At 40.4% G+C, this 13,174-nt stretch overlaps 1 protein-coding gene across 4 annotated transcripts in view; it reads left to right on the top strand.

Moving 5' to 3' along the window:
• ZNF559 (zinc finger protein 559) overlaps positions 1–13,174 on the top strand; it is a 25,819-nt gene that overhangs the window by 8,039 nt on the left and 4,606 nt on the right. For 2 of the 4 annotated variants that reach the window (XM_011954909.1, XM_011954911.1), the window contains exons 3-4: positions 8,859–8,947; positions 9,561–9,687. The exons of 1 other annotated variant lie outside the window; for it this stretch is intronic. In XM_011954909.1, coding sequence (XP_011810299.1) covers positions 8,915–8,947; positions 9,561–9,687 — 160 coding nt within the window. In that variant the 5' untranslated portion in view covers positions 8,859–8,914. Of the gene's footprint in view, positions 1–1,491; positions 1,543–2,735; positions 2,835–8,159; positions 8,382–8,858; positions 8,948–9,560; positions 9,688–13,174 lie in introns of all 4 variants that reach the window. One more of the 4 variants, XM_011954908.1, reaches the window with a different exon arrangement.

The following is a 13,174-nucleotide window of genomic DNA, read 5'->3' as shown; positions in this document are numbered from 1 at the left end:
AGTGCTGGGATTACAGGCATGAGCCGCCACGCCCCACCTGTTTGTTTGTTTTAACCATATTCAGCCATTCTGTGTCTTTTCATTGGGGAATTTAATCCATTTAAAGTAATTGTTGATAGACGATGACTTGTAATTACCATTTAGTTCATTGTTTTCTGGCTGTCTTATAGTTCTTTTATTCCTGTCTTCTCTTGCAGTCTTTGCAATTGATGACTTTTTGAATATGCCATTTTACTGTCTCCTGGTTTGCAAGGTTTCTGCTGAGAAATCAATGGGTAATATTATGGAGATTTCTTTGTATGTAGCGAGTCATTTTTCTCTTGCTACTTTCGAAATTCTCTTTGTCTTTGCCTTTTGACAAGTTGACTGTAATGTGTCTCAGTTTAGATCTCTTTCAGTTAAACCTTTTTGGGAGCTTTGGGATTCATGAATATGGGTGCCTCTGTCTCCCCAGATTTGGAAGATTTATAGCTATTCTTTAAATAGGCTTTTACTCATTTCTGTTTCTGCTCCCTCTGTAACTTCTTTAATGCTTATATTCACTTGGCAGGGTTCCACAGGTTCTTTAGGCTTTCTTCACTCTTTTTCATTGTTTTTTCTTTTTGTTCCTTTGACTGACTATAATCTATTTTTTATTTTGTTGATTCTTCCGCTTGATGATGTCTGCTCTTGGACCCCTCTAGTTAATATTTCAGTTCAGTTATTGTACTCTTCAGCTCCAGTATTTCTCTTTTGTTTTTTGTCATTTCAATCTCTGGGTTGAATTTCTCACTTCATTCATCTATTATTTTTCTGACCTCATATAGTTATGTATCTCTGCTGTAATTTAACTCAACTGATCTTTAAGATGATTATTATGACTTCCTTCTCAGGTGATTCACAGGTCTCCATTTCTTTTGGGTTTTTTGGGTTGGCTACTGAATATTTGTTTTCTTCCTTTGTGTCATGGTTTCTTATTGATTTTTCATGCTATTTGTAGGTTTGCTTTGCTGTCTGTGAATTGTAGTGGTAGGTATTTCTCTCAGTCTTTATGAGTTAGTCTTGACTGGGAAAGACCTTCATCCATGAGCCGTGCTCCATATGAGACAAGATAAGGACTGACCCCTACAGGAGTGTACCATAAGGTTGGTGACAAGTACATCTTCTCTCTCTCTCTCCACAGAAAAGCGTCTCAGTCATACAGAGCAGAGGTTAGAGGATGTCTGCCTCATTGTTTTCTCAGATGATCAGCACCTCAGTATGAGACAAGATGGCTACTAACTCCTTGGACCTCCTTGACCTCCTCTGAGAGGTCAGGAGGTCAAGTAGCCAATCTCACTTCTTCCCATGAAGAAATAATCAGTCAGAGCAACTGAGCTGAGCTGGTTTGGGGGAAGGGCTGATGAGGGTAAGTTGAAAATTGTTCTTACCCATATAAATACAGCTGCTCTCAGTTTGTGCTCCTCTGGGGTTGCTTGCAATTATTAGTTTGATTATGGATTTATCTTCAAGGTATTTTGGTTCCAGTATTGTTGTTACGTGTTTCCATGAGTGAACAGAGAGGTAGGGCTTCCTACTCTGCCGTTTTACTGACATTCTCTGTGATATATTACTTACTGAATCTTAAAATACAAATAAGGTAGCTCTGAATTGCTAATTCAGACCCCTGTGGAAAACAGATTTATTAACTGAGTTATTTTTGTGTGATTCTTTTATAATAATTTAGGCTTAGATTATATGTTCAAAATACCGTTTTCCAAATTCACTTATATGAGTTATTTTTATCTTTCAATATGGTTTTGTTATTCATTTATAATACAGTTTAAAAGCAACCATTTTTGTCACCTTAAAGTATAATGTTAGCTTTGGCATTTTTGTAGATGCCCTTTATTAGGCTGAAAATTTTTCTTGGCCTTATTGAACTTCATTAAAAACAATCATGGTTAATGAATTTTGTCAAATTCCTTTTCTGCATCTCATGAGATCATCTGATTTTCTGGCCTGCCAATATGTTGCATTAAATTGATTTACATTTGAATACCTCGCATTTCTGGGATATGTTCTAACTTGATGTATTATCTCTTCATATATAGAGGTATACATATGTATGTGTGTATATATATCACTGTATTCATTTTGCTAAAATTTTATTGAGGGTTTGTATTAACTCTGCTCTGCAATCAGCCTGTGATAGCTGAGGGCCTAGAATGCCTTAAATGGATTTATCTTCACCCCTTTGCCCTGCCACTTGCTTTTGGGGATGGCTGCCTTGGTCATCAGGGAGACTACATGCACCTCAGTGATCCTGCCTTATCCCAGCCTTAAATATACTATGGTCTGATATTAGGTGAAGACTTGTGAGAGTCTGTGGATGGATTCATCACTGTGATTTCTGTAACTGAGATGTCTCAAAATTCTAATGTGGTCTATCAACCACACTGCTGTCAAATTTTGGTAAGATTTAATGATGATTTCTTTATACCTTCATGTGTGGCAGATTCCTTCTCTCAGCACTCATCCAAGATTGAGAAAAATCATGGGTATATTCTTTCTTATCAAAGCTTATTATCTAGGTGTATCTGCATTCTTGGCTCTCTGATGTATTTTTAAAAGGTATGATTTTATAGCTATGTGGCTTGTGTTTTAAGAGAGAAGGATCAACCCTTGGAAGTTTTACATTCTAATATGAATATATGAGAGCATTTATTTTGGTTTTTGTTTTGTTGTGTTTTTGAGACGAGGTCTCTGTTGCCCAGGCAGAAGTGCAGTGGCGAGATCACGGTTCACTGTGGCATTGACCTCCCGAGGCTCGGGTGTTCCTCCCACCTCAGTCCCCTGAGTAGCTTGGACTATAGGTGAGTGCTACCACACCTGGCGAATATTTGTATTTTTTGTAGAGACAGGATTTCACCATGTGTTGCCTAGGCTGGTCTCAAGCAGTCCACCTTCCTCAGCATCCCAGAGTGCTAGGATGAGCCACCATGCCCAGCCAGAAAATTTTAAAAATAGATATTTGTAGAGTTATACATCCAGGAGGATTTTTAGAAATGGGATTTCTAAGTCAAAGGGTAAATGCCTATATAATTTAACTACATGCTGCCAAATTCCCTATTTTTTTTTTTTTTTTTTAATGAAGTTAAAAATAATTCCAAAGGAAGCTAGGCATAGTGGCTCACATATGTAATCCCAGCCGTTGGGGAGGCCAAGGCAGGAGAATCACTTGCGTCCAACCTGAGCAAGATAGCAAGACCTCATCTCTGCAGAAAACTAAAGAATTCGCTGGACATGGTGGCACATGCTTCTTGTCCTAGCTATTTGGGAGGCTGAGGCAGGCTTGAGCCCTGCAGGTCAAGGCTGCAGTGAGCCAAGATTGTGCTACTGCACTTCAGTCTGGGCAACAGAACAGGGCCCTGTCCCCTACCCCCACCCAAAAACAATCCTGAGAATAAGAGGAGATAATTCCTACTTAGGTAACTGACAAAAAAAAGGCTTATATCCAAAATATATTAAGAACTCTCTTACACATTAATTCCAAAAATTCAAACAATCCAGTAGAAAAATCGGTAAGAGGCTTGAGCAGGCTCTTCACAAAACTGACTGTGCTATGGATAATAAATATAAAAAATTGAAGTTTTTAATCCTCATTAATAATCAGGCAAATGGAAATTAAATCTGCCACTACACATGCATCAGAATGGCTAAATCCAAAAAGAGTTACAATACCAAATGTCGAAGAGAATTTAGAGAAACTAGAGTTTGCATATACTTTTAGTGTGTAAAGTAAAAATATGTTTTGAAAAACGATTTGGCATTGCATTCCAAATTTGAACTTAAGGATATACCCTTAAATACAACCATATAACATCATCATTTGAAGTAGCTCAGAATTAAGCAGCTCTAATGTCTATCTACAAGAATACATGAATAAACCATGCTATAATGGTTAAGTATCAGAAATATTTGGGACCAGAAGTGATTTGGATTTCAGATTTCTTCAGATTTTGCATTATTTGCATTATACTTCAGAAATTTAAAATGTTCCAGTGAGCATTTCCTTTTTGAGTGTCATGTCTATGCTCAAAAAGGTTTTTTTGGAGCATTTTGGATTTCAGGTTTTCAGATTAGAGATATTCAACCTGTATTATGGAGTGCTTTTAGGTAAAAGGAAAAGAACTACAGCTCTTTGCAACAGTGTGGATGACTCTCATAAACATAATGTTGAATCAAAAAAGCTAGACATAAACAAATAAATGATTTCATTTATAAAGTTTAAAAACAGAATTAATCTATACTGTTAGAAGTGAGAATAGTGCTACCATTTGAGAAGAGGGGCAATGATTTAGATGTGTTGTGTGCATTGTGTAGAAATTAATGATGCATTATACCTTTGTAATTCTATACTTTTGTGAATATATATTCAATTAAATGTTTAAAAAATTCAGGTGTCATTTCCAAGTGTTTGAAAGAGATTAGCAAAATGAATGTAAAGAAAACATAACAACATTAAAAACAACATTTAATGGGAAAAAAAGTAAAACTGATCAGTAAACTCAAGTGATAGGTTTTTTTGTTCGTTTGTTTGTTTGAGATGGAGTCTTGCTTATCACCCAGGCTGGAGTGCAGTGGCGTGATCTCGGCTCACTGCAGGCTCTGCCTCCCAGGTTCATGCCATTCTCCTATCTCAGCCTCCCAAGCAGCTGGGACTACAGGTGCCTGCCACTGCGCCCGGCTAATCTTTTGCATTTTTAGCAGAGACAGGGTTTCACCGTGATAGCCAGGATGGTCTCGATCTCCTGACCTGGTGATCTGCCCGCCTCGGCCTCCCAAAGTGCTGGGATTACAGGCGTGAGCCACCGTGCCCAGCCAAATGATAGGTTTTTTAGAAGTATAAAATTGGCTGGCCATTGCCGGTCGCGGTGGCTCATGCCTGTAATCCCAGCACTTTGGGAGGCCAAGGCGGGCGGATCACGAGGTCAGGAGATCGAGACCATCCTGGCTAACACGGTGAAACCCCGTCTCTGCTAAAAATACAAAACAAATAAGCCAGGCGTGGTGGCGGGCGCCTGTAGTCCCAGCTACTCTGGAGGCTGAGGTAGGAAAATGGTGTGAACCCGGGAGGCGGAGCTTGCAGTGAGCCGAGATGGCACCACTGCACTCCAGCCTAGGTGACAGAGCGAGACTCTGTCTCAAAAACAAACAAACAAACAATTGGTTGGTCATGTGGCTAACACCTGTAATCCAGCACATTGGGAGGTTAAGGCGGGAGAATCGCTTGAGCCCAGGAATTCAAGATCAGTCTTCCCAACATTGTGAGGAACCCCTTCTCCATTCCAGCCCTACCACCAATCTCTATCTACCAAAAAAAATTTTTTTTAATTGGCCAGGTGTGGTGGGGGCTTGTGCCTGAAGTCCTAGCTACTCAGAAAGCTGAGGCAGGAAGATTGCTTGAGCCCAGGAGTTCAAGGCTGCTGTGAGCTTGATCCTACTATTACACTCCAGCCTTGGGGACAGAGTAAAGCCCTGTCTCTCCCATACCCCCAGAAAAGTATAAAATAGATAAACTTTTGCATAATGTGTGATTCAGCATTTCATCCACCCCATACATTTTCTTTTTTCTTTTTCTTCTTTTTTGTTGAGACAAAGTCTGGCTCTATCGCCCAGACTGGTGTGCAGTGGCATGATCTCGGCTCACTGCAACCTTTGCCTCCCAGGCTCAAGCCACCTTCCCACCTCCCAAGTAGCTGGTACTACAGACATGCACCACCACACCTGGCTAATTTTTGTGTTTTTTGTAGAGACGGGGTTTTACCATGTTGCCCAGGCTGGTCTCAAACTTGTGAGCTCAAGTGATCTGCCTGCTTTGGCCTCCCATAGTGCTGGGATTACAGGCATGAGCCACACCCCATACATTTTCTACCCTCTGCTAGGACCTATGAATATTAAAAGAAAAACTTTAGATAAATGTAATAGTTAAGCATTAAAGGATTCGTGAATCAGGCAGCAGTCAAAACCAGAAGAGGTTCAGGGGCTCTGCTGTAGCAGCATGCCCAACTGGGTTTTATAGACTGAATATGGAAGCAAAGTAAAGAAATTACTTAATTGGCTACAGCTAGGCGTTAGCCTTGTCAGTATTCTGAGTTTCTTTTGTGAACCATTAGTGTTACTCTATTGCTTTGGATAAAAAGTTGAGTGTCAATTTTTTTTTTTTTTTTTTTGAGACGGAGTCTCGCTCTGTTGCCCAGGCTGGAGTGCAGTGGCCGGATCTCAGCTCACTGCAAGCTCCGCTTCCCGGGTTTACGCCATTCTCCTGCCTCAGCCTCCTGAGTAGCTGGGACTACAGGCGCCCGCTACCTCGCCTGGCTAGTTTTTTGTATTTTTTAGTAGAGACAGGGTTTCACCGTGTTAGCCAGGATGGTCTCGATCTCCTGACCTCGTGATCCGCCCGTCTCGGCCTCCCGAAGTGCTGGGATTACAGGCTTGAACCACCGCACCCGGCCGAGTGTCAATTTTTTAGGCAAGCCAGATGTCAGTTTTCAAGTGTCTTATGGTTACTTTCTTCTATTTTCTTGCCCAGAACCAGTTCTGAGTCTGTAAATATACATTTTTATGTGTGTGTGGTAGGAGAGGTGGAAGATGATATTACTTATCCATTCGTCTACTTTTTTCCATAGCACTTGTCACCAATTGACATAATACATATTTATGGCCGGGCACGGTGGCTCACGCTTATAATCCCAGCACTTTGGGAGGCCAAGGCGGGCAGATCACCTGAGTTCGGGAGTTCGAGACCAGCCTGACTAACAGGGGGAAACCCTGTCTCTACTAAAAATACAAAATTAGCTGGGCGTGGTGGCACATGCCTGTAATCCCAGCTACTTGGGAGGCTGAGGCAGGAGAATTGCTTGAACCCGGGAGGGCAGAGGTTGCAGTGAGCTGAGATTGCCCCACTGAACTCCATCCTGGGCAACAAGAGCGAAACTCCATCTCAAAAAAGAAAAACTTATTTATGTGTTTATTATCTACTTAGCACTTTAGAATGTGAGATACCTAAGGTCTAGGACATTTTTTGTATAGTTGACTATCCTAAGTGTCTAGTATATTACCTTACGAAGATAAGGTCCTTCATAAATATTTGTAGAGTGAATGAAAGCATAAGCCAGAGATAAGGACTTGAAGGGAAGCCACCTGGCCTACATGACTTTGCCAGCTGGAGGAGCTAAAGATGTCTAAATTCAATAAACCGTTTGTGTTGGGAGTCCTCAAGACCACCACCCTCATGCTCAATGATAGAAGCACTCACAGGACTCAGAAGCTATTAAACCTACACTTACAGTTTATTACAATAAAAGGGTACAGATTAGAATCTGCAAAGGGAAAAGATGAATGAAGTGTGGAAGAAACCAGGCTTCTCTCCCGTGTAGTCACATGGACGGTGCTTAATTCTCCTAGTAAAAGTGTGTAGTATTCATGTAAACTGTTGCCGACTAGGGAAGCTCACCTGAGCTTTGGTGTCCAGGATTTTTACCAAGGCTTAGTACCGTAGGCATACAGCACCTGAATGACTTACTTCATACACTTATGTCCATCCCATCAACAGTTCAAATTCATGCGTTATTGCCAGAAGCCTCGGGCATACAAAAACAAGCCTTCAGCATAAATCATATGGTTAGCATACACAATCTGGTCACGCTAATATAGTTTGGCTCAATATCTCAACCATACAAAAATATACACTTATCAGGCAAGATATTCCACAGGCTAACAGGTCATCTCTCACAAACTGAGCCAAGTGTCAGTCCTGAAGACAGATCTTTCTCAGGAGAGTGCAGGGTTTGGGCATCCCAGGCCTGTTGAGTTAACCTTTCCACACATCATTTCATGACCATCTCATGGTCACGTTGGAGAATAAGAGGAACCTCAAGAGTTTAGGTTTGTTAGAGTAACCTGCATTCTTATCCTGGCTCACACTTCCTAATTGGTGATGTTGGGTCAATTAGTGTCTGAGCTTATTAGGTTTCCTTAACTAATACGATAGTAACAAAAACTGCTTTGATAATTGTATGAACTTATCCTACCACTGTTTCTGGCACATGGGTACCAGGTAAATGGCATTTGTTATTATTTGTCCACGTGGCATAATACTGTAGTGGCATTCACATGAACAACTTTATCTTCTGCAGAGAGATGGCTAATGAATGGCTCTTGATGATAGATGAGTAATGCCTGTTGCTTAAAGATTGATGGTATGAGACAAGACTCCCATTACTACTTAATCAAGAGGAATTGAGATTGACCTACCCATAAGTTCAGACAATGTCTTGAAGAGACTTTGGGAACAAGATATTCAGGTACATTTCACTGTTAGACTCACAGGATGCTGGCCATTGATCTTTCCCTTTGTGGTAAGTCCATGTTAATGGTCCTTCGAGACCCTGCTTTAACCAGTCTGTGAACAGCTTGTCTTGTGATTAGGGTTTAGAGTCTAAATGGCCCTGCTTTTGAGATATCTAGAAGGGGCTAAAGTAGATATGAATATTCTGTGGTCTAAATCCTGAGATTTGGGAAGGAGGGGTAAGTACGCAGGCTTTTGTGGAAGATGTTCAGCTTAATCACATGATGAGTTTCATTTTTGGCAAATAAGGAAAATGTTAACTTCTCCAGACTTTTTATTCCTTATAAAATGGGATTGTTAAACTCATTCTCCTGGTCATCAAAGCCTGAAGCATATTTTCTGGCTTCAGGTGAGACACGCTGCTCAGGCATTTTATTGTAATAATGAATGTGTGTCCGCTTAGTATTAGTATGAGGTGGCTTCTTGGCTTTTGAGTATGGAAGCTATCAGCAGCCTGGATTCTCAGGTTTTATTTCTTCTTCTCAAGATCATCTTTCTCAAGACTTTTTCTGTCTTCATGAGGCAAAATTTGAAGAGGAAAGGATGGTGGCTGGGTGGTTGACAAATTACTCTCAGGTAAGTAGGAAATTGCTTTTTCTGTAGAAGCATATGCTTCTTATTACCATATAGATGTGTTTTCTCCTAGTGGAACAGAGCTCCTACAAGTAAAGAGGGTCTGCTTAGGGACTACATCTCTCATCAAACTCCTTCGGACCACAGGCCTCGCACGTGGTTAACAGATTTCACAGGGAAATGATCCTACTATCCCAGTGTTTACTAATTCAGTCTGACTCTCATCCATGCTGATTATATGCTTTCATTTTGCTGTGATAGACAGGGAGAGAATGTACTTGTGCTTCTCAGAATTTGTGCTGTCACTAGAGCATTTATTTGAGTGTCTGTAATGTACTCAGGATTGTGATAAAACCTGTCAATAGTGAACAATAAGAAGTCACAATCTAGTTGTGCTGAGATATATTCAGTTAGGTGAAAGAGGTGCTCTTCAAGCCGTGTGACTAGATGAGATCACCAGTGAATATGTACAGACAGAGAAGAAGAAAGTGAGGACTGTCAAGTGATAGGGGACCAAAGAGTCTTGTCAAGGCATGCCAAGACAAGGTCCCTCATTGTCCAGTCAACATAGTGGAGAAGGTACTTGCTTGATGCCAGCATGTGTATGATGGTTTAGGACTCAGTGACCTTTGAGGATGTGGCTGTGGACTTCACCCAGGAGGAGTGGACTTTGCTGGATCAAACTCAGAGAAACTTATACAGAGATGTGATGCTGGAGAACTACAAGAATCTAGTTGCAGTAGGTAAGGCTGGTACCATTCTTTTCATTTAGTTTTTTTTCTGGAACAAATATGTCTTAAGTAACTATATTCTAGGTTCTCTGCTTGTTAATGGGCTGCATTGGTAAACAGGCGAAACATTGTTTCCATCTCGTAGACCTTACTGCCTAGTGATTTTTCTGATGAGATTGAACATCTATTCATTGTTCTGGCTTTGTTTTCTCCATGGATAAAAGACTTAGAGCTTCTTGAATATGTATACGAGCTTGAGCCTGGGTTGCATGGGAAGAATTGCTAGCCCTTTTGGTACACAGTGAATGAGAAAAGAGTATTTGCAGTTTAGGTTCACTTGAAAGTTTTTGTTATGAACATTGTGCTGTTTAAGTTATACCTGAGAAGGTTCAGAATGCCCAACAGCAAAATCTTAGCCCTTAATTCATGGAAGCATTTGTTATCCCTTGCACATTCTTTCTTTCTTTCTTTTTTTTTTTTTTTTTGAGACAGAGTCTCGCTCTGTCACCCAGGCTAGAGTGCAGTGGCATCTCAGCTCACCGCAAGCTCCGCCTCCTGGGTTCACGCCATTCTCCTGCCTCAGCCTCCAGAATAGCTGGGACTACAGGTGCCTACCACCACGCCCAGCTAATTTTTTTGTGTTTTTTTTTTTTGGTATTTTTAGTACAGGCAGGGTTTCACCGTGTTACCCAGGATGGTCTTGATCTCCTGACCTCGTGATCCGCCCGCCTCGCCCTTCCAAAGTGCTGGGATTACAGGCTTGAGCCACTGCGTCCGGCCATCCCTTGCACATTCTCACATCATTCATCTTTCTCCAAGAGCAGGGTACTAGCTATGCAGACATGGTTTGACTTTTCAGGTGAAACAAGGAGAGTTAAAGACAGTGCAGAAAGTTCTCCAAGATGAGAGAAAAGACAGATGTGATTATTTGTGAGAAACAGCCCTGATCTATGAGAGGTGCAGTCTGTTTATAAATGTTAAGTAGGAAGGTTTTGAAAGGGTACATTTTTGGGGAGAATATCAAGGCCAATTGGTTTCTGTGGTTCCTTGGGTACCTTAACTTCTCTTTCTCTTTCACTTTCCATCCGTCTTGGAAACTTTCTTTTGCTCTGACATTAAGATCTGTCTCACTTCTCCTTTAAATTTATGATTTGCATTTAGCTCTGTATCCATTTCCTTTCAACTTTGTTTCACTGGCTGTACCTCTTTTTTGTTCACTATAAAGTCTCAGTGTTTAGAGAACCATTTCTTTTTTGTTGTTGTTGTTGTTGTTGTTTTTTAGAGACGGAGTCTCACTCTGTCAGTTCATTGCAACCTCTGCCTCTGAGGTTCAAGCAATTCCCCTGCCTCAGCCTCCCGAGTAGCTGGGACTACAGGTGCGTGCCACCTTGCCTGGCTAATTTTTTTTTTTTGTATTTTAGTAGAGATGTGGTTTCACCATGTTGGCCAGGATGGTCTCAATCTCCTGACCTCGTGATCTGCCCGTCTCGGCCTCCCATAGTGCTAGGATTATAGGCTTGAGCCACCGCACCCAGCCACCCTTTATAACTTTTCTATACTTATTTTTTTTTTTTATTTTGGTTTTTGTTTTGTTGTGTTTTTGAGACGAGGTCTCTGTTGCCCAGGCAGAAGTGCAGTGGCGAGATCACGGTTCACTGTGGCATTGACCTCCCGAGGCTCGGGTGTTCCTCCCACCTCAGTCCCCTGAGTAGCTTGGACTATAGGTGAGTGCTACCACACCTGGCGAATATTTGTATTTTTTGTAGAGACAGGATTTCACCATGTGTTGCCTAGGCTGGTCTCAAGCAGTCCACCTTCCTCAGCATCCCAGAGTGCTAGGATGAGCCACCATGCCCAGCCAGAAAATTTTAAAAATAGATATTTGTAGAGTTATACATCCAGGAGGATTTTTAGAAATGGGATTTCTAAGTCAAAGGGTAAATGCCTATATAATTTAACTACATGCTGCCAAATTCCCTATTTTTTTTTTTTTTTTTTAATGAAGTTAAAAATAATTCCAAAGGAAGCTAGGCATAGTGGCTCACATATGTAATCCCAGCCGTTGGGGAGGCCAAGGCAGGAGAATCACTTGCGTCCAACCTGAGCAAGATAGCAAGACCTCATCTCTGCAGAAAACTAAAGAATTCGCTGGACATGGTGGCACATGCTTCTTGTCCTAGCTATTTGGGAGGCTGAGGCAGGCTTGAGCCCTGCAGGTCAAGGCTGCAGTGAGCCAAGATTGTGCTACTGCACTTCAGTCTGGGCAACAGAACAGGGCCCTGTCCCCTACCCCCACCCAAAAACAATCCTGAGAATAAGAGGAGATAATTCCTACTTAGGTAACTGACAAAAAAAAGGCTTATATCCAAAATATATTAAGAACTCTCTTACACATTAATTCCAAAAATTCAAACAATCCAGTAGAAAAATCGGTAAGAGGCTTGAGCAGGCTCTTCACAAAACTGACTGTGCTATGGATAATAAATATAAAAAATTGAAGTTTTTAATCCTCATTAATAATCAGGCAAATGGAAATTAAATCTGCCACTACACATGCATCAGAATGGCTAAATCCAAAAAGAGTTACAATACCAAATGTCGAAGAGAATTTAGAGAAACTAGAGTTTGCATATACTTTTAGTGTGTAAAGTAAAAATATGTTTTGAAAAACGATTTGGCATTGCATTCCAAATTTGAACTTAAGGATATACCCTTAAATACAACCATATAACATCATCATTTGAAGTAGCTCAGAATTAAGCAGCTCTAATGTCTATCTACAAGAATACATGAATAAACCATGCTATAATGGTTAAGTATCAGAAATATTTGGGACCAGAAGTGATTTGGATTTCAGATTTCTTCAGATTTTGCATTATTTGCATTATACTTCAGAAATTTAAAATGTTCCAGTGAGCATTTCCTTTTTGAGTGTCATGTCTATGCTCAAAAAGGTTTTTTTGGAGCATTTTGGATTTCAGGTTTTCAGATTAGAGATATTCAACCTGTATTATGGAGTGCTTTTAGGTAAAAGGAAAAGAACTACAGCTCTTTGCAACAGTGTGGATGACTCTCATAAACATAATGTTGAATCAAAAAAGCTAGACATAAACAAATAAATGATTTCATTTATAAAGTTTAAAAACAGAATTAATCTATACTGTTAGAAGTGAGAATAGTGCTACCATTTGAGAAGAGGGGCAATGATTTAGATGTGTTGTGTGCATTGTGTAGAAATTAATGATGCATTATACCTTTGTAATTCTATACTTTTGTGAATATATATTCAATTAAATGTTTAAAAAATTCAGGTGTCATTTCCAAGTGTTTGAAAGAGATTAGCAAAATGAATGTAAAGAAAACATAACAACATTAAAAACAACATTTAATGGGAAAAAAAGTAAAACTGATCAGTAAACTCAAGTGATAGGTTTTTTTGTTCGTTTGTTTGAGATGGAGTCTTGCTTATCACCCAGGCTGGAGTGCAGTGGCGTGATCT

The sequence above is a fragment of the Colobus angolensis genome, unplaced genomic scaffold (assembly GCF_000951035.1).
Source record: "Colobus angolensis palliatus isolate OR3802 unplaced genomic scaffold, Cang.pa_1.0 Scaffold39, whole genome shotgun sequence".
Classification (NCBI taxonomy): Eukaryota; Metazoa; Chordata; class Mammalia; order Primates; family Cercopithecidae; genus Colobus; species Colobus angolensis.
Note: the sequence above shows the minus strand (reverse complement) of the source record. Positions and strands in the feature narration are given on the sequence as shown.